Below are 13,478 nucleotides of genomic sequence, written 5' to 3' on the forward strand. Positions count from 1 at the left end.
TATACTGACATATATACTGTGCATCAAACGAAGCGCAGGCTGCCGGGGAGAGAGGCGCTGTGTATACTGACATATATACTGTACATCAACCGAAGCGCAGGCTGCCGGGGAGAGAGGCGCTGTGTATACTGACATATATACTGTACATCAACCAAAGCGCAGGCTGCCGGGGAGAGAGGCGCTGCGTATACTGACATATATACTGTACATCAACCGTAACGCAGGCTGCCGGGGAGAGAGGCGCTGCGTATACTGACATATATACTGTACATCAACCGAAGCGCAGGCTGCCGGGGAGAGAGGCGCTGCGTATACTGACATATATACTGTGCATCAAACAAAGCGCAGGCTGCCGGGGAGAGAGGCGCTGTGTATACTGACATATATACTGTACATCAACCGAAGCGCAGGCTGCCGGGGAGAGAGGCGCTGTGTATACTGACATATATACTGTACATCAACCGAAGCGCAGGCTGCCGGGGAGAGAGGCGCTGTGTATACTGACATATATACTGTACATCAACCGAAGCGCAGGCTGCCGGGGAGAGCGGCGCTGTGTATACTGACATATATACTGTACATCAACCGAAGCGCAGGCTGCCGGGGAGAGAGGCGCTGTGTATACTGACATATATACTGTACATCAACCGAAGCGCAGGCTGCCGGGGAGAGAGGCGCTGCGTATACTGACATATATACTGTACATCAACCGAAGCGCAGGCTGCCGGGGAGAGAGGCGCTGTGTATACTGACATATATACTGTACATCAACCGAAGCGCAGGCTGCCGGGGAGAGAGGCGCTGTGTATACTGACATATATACTGTACATCAACCGAAGCGCAGGCTGCCGGGGAGAGAGGCGCTGTGTATACTGACATATATACTGTACATCAACTGAAGCGCAGGCTGCCGGGGAGAGAGGCGCTGCGTATACTGACATATATACTGTACATCAACCGAAGCGCAGGCTGCCGGGGAGAGAGGCGCTGCGTATACTGACATATATACTGTACATCAACCGAAGCGCAGGCTGCCGGGGAGAGAGGCGCTGTGTATACTGACATATATACTGTACATCAACCGAAGCGCAGGCTGCCGAGGAGAGAGGCGCTGCGTATACTGACATATATACTGTACATCAACCGAAGCGCAGGCTGCCGGGGAGAGAGGCGCTGTGTATACTGACATATATACTGTACATCAACCGAAGCGCAGGCTGCCGGGGAGAGAGGCGCTGCGTATACTGACATATATACTGTACATCAACCGAAGCGCAGGCTGCCAGGGAGAGAGGCGCTGTGTATACTGACATATATACTGTACATCAACCGACACGCAGGCTGCCGGGGAGAGAGGCGCTGTGTATACTGACATATATACTGTACATCAACCGAAGCGCAGGCTGCCGGGGAGAGAGGCGCTGTGTATACTGACATATATACTGTACATCAACCGAAGCGCAGGCTGCCGGGGAGAGAGGCGCTGTGTATACTGACATATATACTGTACATCAACCGAAGCGCAGGCTGCCGGGGAGAGAGGCGCTGTGTATACTGACATATATACTGTACATCAAACAAAGCGCAGGCTGCCAGGGAGAGAGGCGCTGTGTATACTGACATATATACTGTACATCAACCGAAGCGCAGGCTGCCGGGGAGAGAGGCGCTGCGTATACTGACATATATACTGTACATCAACCGACACGCAGGCTGCCGGGGAGAGAGGCGCTGTGTATACTGACATATATACTGTACATCAACCGAAGCGCAGGCTGCCGGGGAGAGAGGCGCTGCGTATACTGACATATATACTGTACATCAACTGAAGCGCAGGCTGCCAGGGAGAGAGGCGCTGTGTATACTGACATATATACTGTACATCAACCGAAGCGCAGGCTGCCGGGGAGAGAGGCGCTGTGTATACTGACATATATACTGTACATCAACCGAAGCGCAGGCTGCCGGGGAGAGAGGCGCTGCGTATACTGACATATATACTGTACATCAACCGAAGCGCAGGCTGCCGGGGAGAGAGGCGCTGTGTATACTGACATATATACTGTACATCAACCGAAGCGCAGGCTGCCGGGGAGAGAGGCGCTGTGTATACTGACATATATACTGTACATCAAACAAAGCGCAGGCTGCCGGGGAGAGAGGCGCTGTGTATACTGACATATATACTGTGCATCAACCGAAGCGCAGGCTGCCGGGGAGAGAGGCGCTGTGTATACTGACATATATACTGTACATCAACCGAAGCGCAGGCTGCCGGGGAGAGAGGCGCTGTGTATACTGACATATATACTGCACATCAACCGAAGCGCAGGCTGCCGGGGAGAGAGGCGCTGTGTATACTGACATATATACTGTACATCAACCGAAGCGCAGGCTGCCGGGGAGAGAGGCGCTGTGTATACTGACATATATACTGTACATCAACTGAAGCGCAGGCTGCCGGGGAGAGAGGCGCTGCGTATACTGACATATATACTGTACATCAACCGAAGCGCAGGCTGCCGGGGAGAGAGGCGCTGTGTATACTGACATATATACTGTACATCAACCGAAGCGCAGGCTGCCGGGGAGAGAGGCGCTGTGTATACTGACATATATACTGTACATCAACCGAAGCGCAGGCTGCCGGGGAGAAAGGCGCTGTGTATACTGACATATATACTGTACATCAACCGAAGCGCAGGCTGCCGGGGAGAGAGGCGCTGTGTATACTGACATATATACTGTACATCAACCGAAGCGCAGGCTGCCGGGGAGAGAGGCGCTGTGTATACTGACATATATACTGTACATCAACCGACACGCAGGCTGCCGGGGAGAGAGGCGCTGAGTATACTGACATATATACTGTACATCACCCGAAGCGCAGGCTGCCGGGGAGAGAGGCGCTGCGTATACTGACATATATACTGTACATCAACCGAAGCGCAGGCTGCCGGGGAGAGAGGCGCTGTGTATACTGACATATATACTGTACATCAACCGAAGCGCAGGCTGCCGGGGAGAGAGGCGCTGTGTATACTGACATATATACTGTACATCAACCGAAGCGCAGGCTGCCGGGGAGAGAAGCGCTGTGTATACTGACATATATACTGTACATCAACCGACACGCAGGCTGCCGGGGAGAGAGGCGCTGTGTATACTGACATATATACTGTACATCAACCGACACGCAGGCTGCCGGGGAGAGAGGCGCTGTGTATACTGACATATATACTGTACATCAACCGAAGCGCAGGCTGCCAGGGAGAGAGGCGCTGTGTATACTGACATATATACTGTACATCAACCGAAGCGCAGGCTGCCGGGGAGAGAGGCGCTGTGTATACTGACATATATACTGTACATCAACCGAAGCGCAGGCTGCCAGGGAGAGAGGCGCTGTGTATACTGACATATATACTGTACATCAACCGAAGCGCAGGCTGCCGGGGAGAGAGGCGCTGCGTATACTGACATATATACTGTACATCAACCGAAGCGCAGGCTGCCGGGGAGAGAGGCGCTGTGTATACTGACATATATACTGTACATCAACCGAAGCGCAGGCTGCCGGGGAGAGAGGCGCTGTGTATACTGACATATATACTGTACATCAACCGAAGCGCAGGCTGCCGGGGAGAGAGGCGCTGTGTATACTGACATATATACTGTACATCAACCGAAGCGCAGGCTGCCGGGGAGAGAGGCGCTGTGTATACTGACATATATACTGTACATCAACCGAAGCGCAGGCTGCCGGGGAGAGAGGCGCTGTGTATACTGACATATATACTGTACATCAACCGACACGCAGGCTGCCGGGGAGAGAGGCGCTGTGTATACTGACATATATACTGTACATCAACCGAAGCGCAGGCTGCCGGGGAGAGAGGCGCTGCGTATACTGACATATATACTGTACATCAACCGACGCGCAGGCTGCCGGGGAGAGAGGCGCTGCGTATACTGACATATATACTGTACATCAACCGAAGCGCAGGCTGCCGGGGAGAGAGGCGCTGTGTATACTGACATATATACTGTACATCAACCGAAGCGCAGGCTGCCGGGGAGAGAGGCGCTGCGTATACTGACATATATACTGTACATCAACCAAAGCGCAGGCTGCCGGGGAGAGAGGCGCTGCGTATACTGACATATATACTGTACATCAACCGAAGCGCAGGCTGCCGGGGAGAGAGGCGCTGTGTATACTGACATATATACTGTACATCAACTGAAGCGCAGGCTGCCGGGGAGAGAGGCGCTGCGTATACTGACATATATACTGTACATCAACCGAAGCGCAGGCTGCCGGGGAGAGAGGCGCTGTGTATACTGACATATATACTGTACATCAACCGAAGCGCAGGCTGCCGGGGAGAGAGGCGCTGTGTATACTGACATATATACTGTACATCAACCGAAGCGCAGGCTGCCGGGGAGAGAGGCGCTGTGTATACTGACATATATACTGTACATCAACTGAAGCGCTACCGGCCGGCTTTGGGGGTTGTGCAGGGCTGTGCGGAGCTGTGTGTGTGTGGGGAGGGGGGAGCTGTGCGGGGGGGTGCGCGGCTGTGCGGGGGGGTGCGCGGCTGTGCGGGGGGGGGGTGACTGTGCGGCTGTGCGGGGGGGTGACTGTGCAAAGGGGTGCGGCTGTTACCTGTACAGCCTCCAGCGGGAGCTCATGTCCAGACTCCACAGGTCAAGCAGCCCCCCGGCCTCGGCCTCCGTCATCGCTCCCAGTTTCCGTAGTTCGATCTTCATCTTCTGCTTCCTCTTCCTCTTCTGATCCCGCGTCATCTACACAGAACAGCCATATATTTAGGTTCAAGAGATGGGGAGCGCTGCATCTCCTTGTCCCTCTCCTCCTCCCCCATCTCTCTCCTCCTCCCCCTTTCTCCGTCCCTCTCCTCCTCTCCCCTTCCCCTCCACGTCCCTCTCCTCCTCCCCCCTTCCCTGTCCCTCTCCTCCTCTACCCCCCTCTTCTCCTGCCCTTTTCTCTCCCCCCTTCCTCCACCTTTCCCTCTTCACCCCTATCCCCAAGCCCTCTCCCCCATCCCCTTATATCCCCCTCCATATCATCCCACTCCTCCCCCCACCCCATTCATTCTACCCCTCTCCCCTCCTCTCTTCTGGACCATTAACTCCACTCCCTCTTACATTCCACTCCCCCTCCCAACCCTGTGCAGGGCCCTTACCTCCCCCTCCCGTCCCTGTGTAGGGGTGCCTTACCTCCCAACCCTGTGCAGGGGGCCCTCACCTCCCTCTCCCCTTCCTGCCCCTGCGCAGGGAGCTCTTACCTCCCCCTCCTGCCCCTGTGCAGGGGGCTCTTACCTCCCCCTCCTGCCCCTGTGCAGGGGCCTCTTACCTCCCACTCCCCCTCCTGCCTCTGTGCAGGGGGCTCTTACCTCCCACTCCCCCTCTGTGCAGGGGGCCCTTACCTTCCACTCCCCCTCCTGCCCCTGTGCAGGGGGCTCTTACCTCCCACTCCCCCTCCTGCCCCTGTGCAGGGGGCTCTTACCTCCCACTCCCACTCCCCCTCCTGCCCCTGTGCAGGGGGCTCTTACCTCCCACTCCCCCTCCTGCCCCTGTGCATCTCCCGGCTGCTGGTTTTCCAGGGGCATCGCGAGTAGGAACCTCGCCAGTTCCCTGGCCTCGCTGTTGTCCTTCCTCTTTTTGGGCCGTGCTTCCTCCTCCTCATCCTCAATCACACGGTCGGCCTGGATTAGGTCAGCCTCCTCGGGGACCTGGATCAGTTCCTCCTCCTCTTCAGCTTCCTCCTGCTCCTCCTCAGGCTCCTGAGGCTCCCCCCCTGGGAGAGAACAAGCTGTGTGTCATAACCGCCCCGGCCTTCGCATGTATATACAGACACAAGTATAGAAGCATTGTAGCCCTGTACATGGATTCTCTTTCTCTGAATATAAGAAGACTATCACTGGCCCTAATGATTCAGAGCGGTGCTCGGTATAGGGTCTAGAGGGTCTCCCCCTCCAGGTCATACAATGAATATGAGGGTCTCCCCTCAGGTCATACAATAAATATGAGGGTCTCCCCTCAGGTCATACAATAAATATGAGGGTCTCCCCCCCCCCCAGGTCATACAATGAATATGAGGGTCTCCCCTCAGGTCATACAATGAATATGAGGATCTCCCCCCCCCCCCAGGTCATACAATGAATATGAGGGTCTCCCCCCAGGTCATACAATGAATATGAGGGTCTCCCCCCAGGTCATACAATGAATATGAGTGCCCCTCGGTCATACAAAGGATATGAGGTTTGCACCCCCATCACTAGCCACCCTGAACCCCATACTAAGGGGGCCTGGTAGCTTTGTGTTACCTGCGTCCCCAGCCCCCGCAGGAGCCGCAGTGCGGGTGAACGGGGTGACCCCCAAGCCCAGCCACTCCACGACCATAGAGTGCTTCCCTCGCCCGCCCTGGAATGAAAACCCTTCATCGTCCTAATGGAGAGAAAAGAGAGTGTCATGTCAAGGGTCATGTGATCCTGCTGTGGCAAGTCATGTGATCCTGCTGTGGCAAGTCATGTGATCCTGCTGTGGCAAGTCATGTGATCCTGCTGTGGCAAGTCATGTGATCCTGCTGTGGCAAGTCATGTGATCCTGCTGTGGCAAGTCATGTGATCCTGCTGTGGCAAGTCATGTGATCCTCCTGTGGGAAGTCATGTGATCTTCCTGTGGCAAGTCATGTGATCCTCCTGTGGGAAGTCATGTGATCCTCCTGTGGGAAGTCAGGCGATCCCTGTGAGAAGTTGTTATCCCCGTGGCAAGTCATGTGATCCTCCCATGGGAAGTCGTGCGATCTCTGTAGGAAGTCGTGCGATCTCTGTGGGAAGTGATGTGATCCCTGTAGGAAGTCATGTGATCCTTCTTTGAGTATCATGTCCCCTGTGTGTGGGGATTAGGACCTCCGTTGTGTTGGTTAAAGGGGTCCCCCCTCCCCGTAGGTAGTGAGGACCCTTCTTCTCCCGGGAGGTGGGTAAGGAAGGGTTACTCCTTACCAAGGCATTGTGCAGACTCTCCCAGTGATCCTCTTGAATGTGCTTCTCCAGGAATCTCTCGTGTATGATGCCAGACATGGAGCACTGCAGGAGTTGGGCACCCTCATGCAGCTTCTGCTCGGACTGCTTCATCTGAGTCATGATCTGAGATGGGGGTGAGAGAAACACGGAAAGAAGAGGGGCAGGGAAGTGAGTGAGAGAGGGACGGTGAGGAGGAGAGGTGGTGTGACGGAGGGGCAGGGAAGTGAGTGAAAGAAGGACGGTCAGGAGGAGAGGAGATGTGACAGAGGGGCAGGGAAGTGAGTGAAAGAAGGACGGTGAGGAGGAGAGGTGGTGTGACGGAGGGGCAGGGAAGTGAGTGAAAGAGGGACGGTGAGGAGGAGAGGAGGTGTGACAGAGGTGCAGGGAAGTGAATGAGAGAGGGACGTGAGGAGGAGAGGAGGTGTGACGGAGGGGCAGGGAAGTGAGTGAGAGAGGGACGGTGAGGAGGAGAGGAGGTGTGAGAGGGACGGAGTGAGGAGGGGAGGTGTGACGGAGGGTGAGGGAAGTGAGTAAGAGAGTGACGGAGTGATGAGGAGAGGAGGTGTGACGGAGGGGCAGGGAAGTGAGTGAGGGACTGTGAGGAGGGGAGGTGTGACGGAGGGGCAGGGAAGTGAGTGAGGGACGGTGAAAGGGGGAGGTGTGACGGAGGGGCAGGGAAGTGAGTGACAGAGGTACGGTGAGGAGGAGAGGAGGTGTGATGGAGGGGCAGGGAAGTGAATGAGAGAGGGACGTCAGGAGGAGAGGAGGTGTGACAGAGGGGCAGGGAAGAGAGGGACAGAGTGATGAGGAGAGGAGGTGTGACGGAGGGGGAGAGAAGTGAGTTTGAGAGGGACGGTGAGGAGGAGAGGAGGCGTGATGGAGGGGTGGGGAAGTGAGAGAGAGGGATGGTGAGGAGGAGAGGAGGTGTGATGGAGGGGCAGGGAAGTGAGAGAGAGGGACGATGAGGAGGGGAGGTGTGACGGAGAGGGACGGTGAGGAGGAGAGGAGGTATGACAGAGGATGAGAGAAGTGAGAGGGACGGTGAGGAGGAGAGGAGGTGTGACGGAGGGGGAGGCGGTAGGATTAGGCTTGGGATAGGCACTCACGTCGCTATACCCCCTGCGCAGGTGCATAGGGAGGTTCCTGCGGAACTCCGGACTCCCCCTCAGCTGTCGGAGAGTGAACTGCTTGAGGACCTCACTGTTGCTCCTTCCCCCAACTCGTACGATTCCCTTCTCCAGGAACCGGTGAATTCCTGAAAAAGAGGCAGGATCAGACTGCAGGGATGGCCCACCCATACACAGCGCTCGGTGAGAGAGAGACAGATCGGCCGTACACAGTGCCCAGTGAGAGAACGACCGGTTGTACACAGCGCCCCGTGAGAGTGCGACCGGCCGTACAGAGCGCCCGGTGAGAGAGAGCGACCGACCGTACAGAGTGGCCGGTGAGAGAGCGACTAACCGGCCGTACACATAGCTCAGTGAGAGAGCGACCGACTGGCCGTACACAGTGCTTGGTGAGAGAGCGACCGACCGGCCGTACACAGCACCCGGTGAGAGTGCGACCACCCAGCCGTACACAGCACCCGGTGAGAGTGTGACAGCCCGGCCGTACACAGCACCGGGTGAGAGAGCGACCGACCGGTTGTATACAGCGCCCGGTGAGGGAGCGACCGGACATACACCACCCCCGGTGAGAGAGCAACCGGCTGTACAGAGCGCCCGGTGAGAGAGCAAAGAGACTGACCGGCCGTGCACAGCACATGAATAAGGAGGAGAGTGACATTATGTGAATGCTCTGACACTCCCTGTACCTCAGTGACTGAGTATGTGTCGGCTCTTCCGTTCCTGACTCCCTCACCCCTCTTCCCCCCCATCTGTTTACCGCACGTACCCTCCAGGAACTGATCCAACGCGTGGTTCGTGTAGCAGACCACAAGCACCGGGTAAGAGTTCCCATTGAACTGCCATGCTTGGGTGTTGGTGAGCAGGGCCTCTGCAATCTTCAGTCCCACGTAGGTCTTCCCTGGGAAAAGGAGGAGAGCGATCCAGATTAGCATTGGAATGCTTTGCACCCCCCACCCAGGATCAGAGACAGGGCAAAGAGCCCCTTATACCACAAAGCATACTCCACCCCCATTATACTCAACACGAATACCCCTGCAATGACGAAAACATGGAACCTTCTCCTTCCCATAAATACCTTGTGTACAGAAAGGATTGTACAATAGTTCCCCGAGCATGCTGGGAGTTGTAGTCCCACTTCCAGGTAATAGAGACTACAAATCCCAGAATGCTTGGTTGCAATTAAAGAAGAACAAGAAGAGTTCTATACCTATGCTAGTGTGTTATGAGGCCCTCACCTGTGCCGGGGGGCCCCTGGATGATGGCCAGCTCCTTGGTGAGTGCCAGCTTAATGGCCTCCATCTGAGACTCATCGAATCCCAGCGCCTCCCTGGAAGGCCAGTCGCTGGGCTCCAGTACATTGATGTTCTGCCTCTTGGTGGACAGGATCTGCTCCGCCTTCTCCTCTATCAAGCAGGAGAGGTCATACGGGATCCCCATGTTCAGGTACCGGGGCTGATCCACCTCCTCCTGGCATGATACAATGTACTTCTGGAAGGGCATGTCCTGAATGTTCATCGCCTGCAGCCCCTCCAAGACATGCCGATAAGCCTCAAAGTATGCCGTGGTCTCTACCATCAGGAAGGAGTCGGTTGGACGTGTCCTCGCCAGCTGCTCCCGATTCTGCTCGCTGAACAGCAGTTGTACCTCGCCCTTTGCCAGCTCCTCTGCATCCCGGTTAGACACGGTGGCGAAAAGGAAAGATTCAAAGTTGTCCTGGGACAGGCAGACCAGTGAGCCGTAGAGCAGCCGCTTAGAGTTTTGCCAGCGCACCATCTTTAAAGGCGCTGTGTCAAAGTGCACATTGTACACTATGCCAGAGGCCGCGCACAGAGGAACCACCACCCGCGTGTCGAAGTAGACTCTGATGTCATCAAACCTCCTCTGGCGGAAACCATGGTCGTCATGGTGCTGGAGGATCTCTCGGATCCCGTCTCTCAGTGGGCGCACAAAATCCTCCCGCAGGAGCCGGAAGTGCGTGTCAAGATAGAGGTCGGTGCTCTCGTACTTGCTGCTCAACGTGTTGGGCCTGAGGAAGGGCTTGTCGTTGCGGTGAATCTCATCGTAGGTGGGGTATACGCTCATCGTTCTGTAGCTCTCAGCAGGAGTCTCTGGCTCAAGCACCATGTGAGTGTCCACTCGCAGTGTCCCCTCCCTCCTCCTGTCCTGCAAATGCTGGATTAATGCCGTCACCCTTTCCAGGCTCTCCTCCATCGGCTCTCCAATGTCTACTCCAGATGCCCTCAGGGCGTTGATGGACGCAGGGAGGAGAGAGACCAGCATGGAGGTCTCCTGCACAGAGCTGGCAGGGAAGATACTGATCAGCTCCTGCAGGAGGAGCAGGATGTTGGAGATGTGTTCCGGGTAGCAGTGTCGCCGCTCCGGGATGGACTCAGTCATCATCCCCACCACGTAATGTGGAAGGCAAGTGCGTAGGAAGAAGGAAGACTTCACCTGACCCAGCAGGTGCTGCTTGCTCTGCCGGTCCAGCCTGGAGCTGCACGCTCTGCATAGAACTTTGCACAGTAGCTCCACGAAGCTCGACTTCAGCTCCATGCCCGACAGCAGCTCCTGGAGTCCGGAGTGAGAGGCCAGCGTGATGACCACCTCCGAGGGCTCCTTATCCAGCAGACCTTCCAGTGCTTTGTAACCCAGACGCCTGACCGGCTGCTCGCCGCCCGCGGCTCTGTCCTGGTAGGGGGGATGCAGTGGAGGCCTGCGATTCCGTCCCCCGGGCGGGTTGTGGTTTCCTCTCCTCCCGTCGTTGCCCCGACGCCCCACTGCCCCCTGCTCGCGCTGCCCCCCCTGGTTTCCCAGGGGCTGGTCCGGGTTCCTCCGGGGGTCAAAGTTACGATTCCCCCCTGGCCTGTGTCTTATACCACCTGGAAGCAAGCACAAGTCTTGTAACAGATTCATGAGTGACCCCTCCTCCCCTCCAGGTGAGGGACACCAATGGCAGGCCACTGAAGAGTCCTTTTTATCTGGAGACCCTCCCCCTATCATGACCCCTCCTCTCCCTCGCCTCCCCAAGCCATAACCCCATGTCTCTCACCTCTCCGATTTGCATGTGGAGGGTGGACGTGGGGTCCCTCCTGGGGTCTCCCCTCACGCTCCATGATCGGCTCTGGGATCCCTATAAAACAGATGTCTCATGATCCAGAGATACAAACACAGGGAAGGGCAGGAACACCGGGGGGAGAGGCAGGAACACCGGGGGGAGGGGGAGAGACAGGAACACTGTGGGGAGAGGCAGTAACATTGGGGGGCGTAGAGAGGGCAGAAACACCCAGAGGGGGTGGGGGGGAAGGTAGGAACACTGGGGGGAGAGGCAGGAACACCAGGGGGAGAGGTAGGTGAGAGGGCAGGAAGAGCACTGTGATGGGGATGGGGACGAGAGGGGAAGAATAATGCATGAGGGGTGGGGGTGGGGTAGAGTAGGACAGCTGATACTAACGTACAATAGAAAGGGGGCTTAGCCTTTAAATACCTGCATCACCCGTTCAAAATGACTAACTCTCTCTAATTCCCAACCCTCCCATTCCATGAAACACCCCATGTAATGTCTAACCCTATCTCTACGTTTCGGTCGCCAGGCCCATCGTCACAGCTCCGGTGGAACGGTCACGCCGGGAGATGCTAAGCAGCAAGGCGCCAACTAATGCGCTCCGACCTGCGGAAGTACAGATTGGGCTGGCCGGAGACACCCACTTATGCCGTCGGGCTGTACCCCGTCGGGCTGTACCCCTGCGCAAGTCACGTGAAAGCTGGGTGCCAACTCATGCAGTTGGAGCTGAGCGGCCACAAGGGCGGACTGACAATGGAGGATTACCGAGCAGGGCGGTGTGAGACCAGCCAAACATGGCATAGGGGTCTCCCCCCCCCCCCCCATACTACTTGCAGGACGCAATGTAAGGGTCTCTCCCCCCCCCCATACTACTTACAAGATGCAATGTAAGGGTCTCCCCCCATACTACTTACAGGACGCAATGTAAGGGTCTCCCCCCCCCCATACTACTTACAGGACGTAGTGTAATAAGGGTCTCTCAGTCTCTCACTGTAACAGTGTATCTCGGTCTGTCTATCAATATGTCTCTATTCCTGGGTATCAGTCGCTCTCTGTGTATCAGTCTGTCTCTCTATGTATCAGTCTGTCTCTCTGTGTATCAGTCTGTCTCTCTATGTATCAGTCTGTCTCTCTGTGTATCAGTCTGTCCCTCTATGTATCAGTCTGTCTCTCTATGTATCAGTCTGTCTCTCTATGTATCAGTCTGTCTCTCTGTGTATCAGTCTGTCCCTCTATGTATCAGTCTGTCTCTCTATGTATCAGTCTGTCTCTCTGTGTATCACTCTGTCTCTCCATGTATCAGTTTGTCTCTATGTATTGTTCTGTCTCTCTGTGTATCATTCTGTCTCTCGCTCTGTTTGTGTATCATGATGTTTGTCTCTCTCTGTATCATTATGTCTCTTTTTGTTGTGACTTTCTCATTACCTTGTTTCTCGCTTTCTTCTCTCTCTCTCCGTCTCCCTCTCTCTCCGTCTTCCTCTCTCGGGCTCTGACTCCGTCTCTCCCGGTTTGTCTCTCACGGTCTGTCTCTCTCTCTCACGATCTGTCTCTCTCTCTCTCTCTCACGGTCTGTCTCTCTCTCGGTCTGTCTGTCTCTCTCTTTCTCTCAGGCACTTTCTCTCTGTCTGTCTCTATCTCTCTCTGTCTCTCAGGTTCTCTCTCGGTCTGTCTCTCTCTCGGGCACGTTCTCTCTCTCTGTCTCTTGTTTTATCTCTCTCGTTCGTTCTCTCTCGTTCGTTCTCTCTCCCTCTTGTTCTGTCTCTCTCTCTCTCTTGTTCTCTCTCTCGTTCTGTCTCTCTCCCTCTCGTTCCTTCTCTCGGTCTGTCTCTCTCCCTCTCTTTCTTTCTCTCGGTCTGCTTCTCTCTCTATTTCTCGCTTCTCTTCCGATTTCTCAGCTGCTGTTTAGATCTCTTCCTGTTCTAATCTCTGAACCTCCCATCACCAGCTTTCACTTTCCATTCCTGCAGCTGAGATCAGGAAGAGAGGAAAAGAGAAGGAGGGAGAGAGAGAAGGGGGAGGAGGGGAGGGAAGGGAGGACACTGAGGGGAGGGAAGGGGGGACACTGAGGGGAGGGAAGGGGGGACACTGAGGGGAGGGAAGGGGGGACACTGAGGGGAGGGAAGGGGGGACACTGAGGGAAGGGGGGACGGGGAGGGAAGGGGGGACGGGGAGGGAAGGGGGGACGGGGAGGGAAGGGGGATGGGGAGGGAAGGGGGGACGGGGAGGGAAGGGGGGACA

At 55.9% G+C, this 13,478-nt stretch overlaps 1 protein-coding gene across 1 annotated transcript; it reads right to left on the bottom strand.

Moving 5' to 3' along the window:
- Nucleotides 1–4,668: 4,668 nt before the first annotated feature.
- Nucleotides 4,669–13,235, bottom strand: LOC142477428 (NFX1-type zinc finger-containing protein 1-like). Its single transcript, XM_075582258.1, has 9 exons — nt 12,666–13,235; nt 11,229–11,309; nt 9,415–11,058; nt 8,946–9,077; nt 8,159–8,307; nt 7,032–7,175; nt 6,354–6,474; nt 5,580–5,824; nt 4,669–4,812 (listed from the first exon to the last, which is right to left on the bottom strand). Exons 2-9 carry the CDS (start codon nt 11,290–11,292, stop codon nt 4,669–4,671), a joined length of 2,643 nt encoding a protein of 880 aa, XP_075438373.1. The 5' UTR covers nt 11,293–11,309; nt 12,666–13,235.
- Nucleotides 13,236–13,478: the final 243 nt, after the last annotated feature.

This window comes from Ascaphus truei, unplaced genomic scaffold (genome assembly GCF_040206685.1).
Source record: "Ascaphus truei isolate aAscTru1 unplaced genomic scaffold, aAscTru1.hap1 HAP1_SCAFFOLD_2086, whole genome shotgun sequence".
In the NCBI taxonomy this organism is placed as follows: domain Eukaryota; kingdom Metazoa; phylum Chordata; class Amphibia; order Anura; family Ascaphidae; genus Ascaphus; species Ascaphus truei.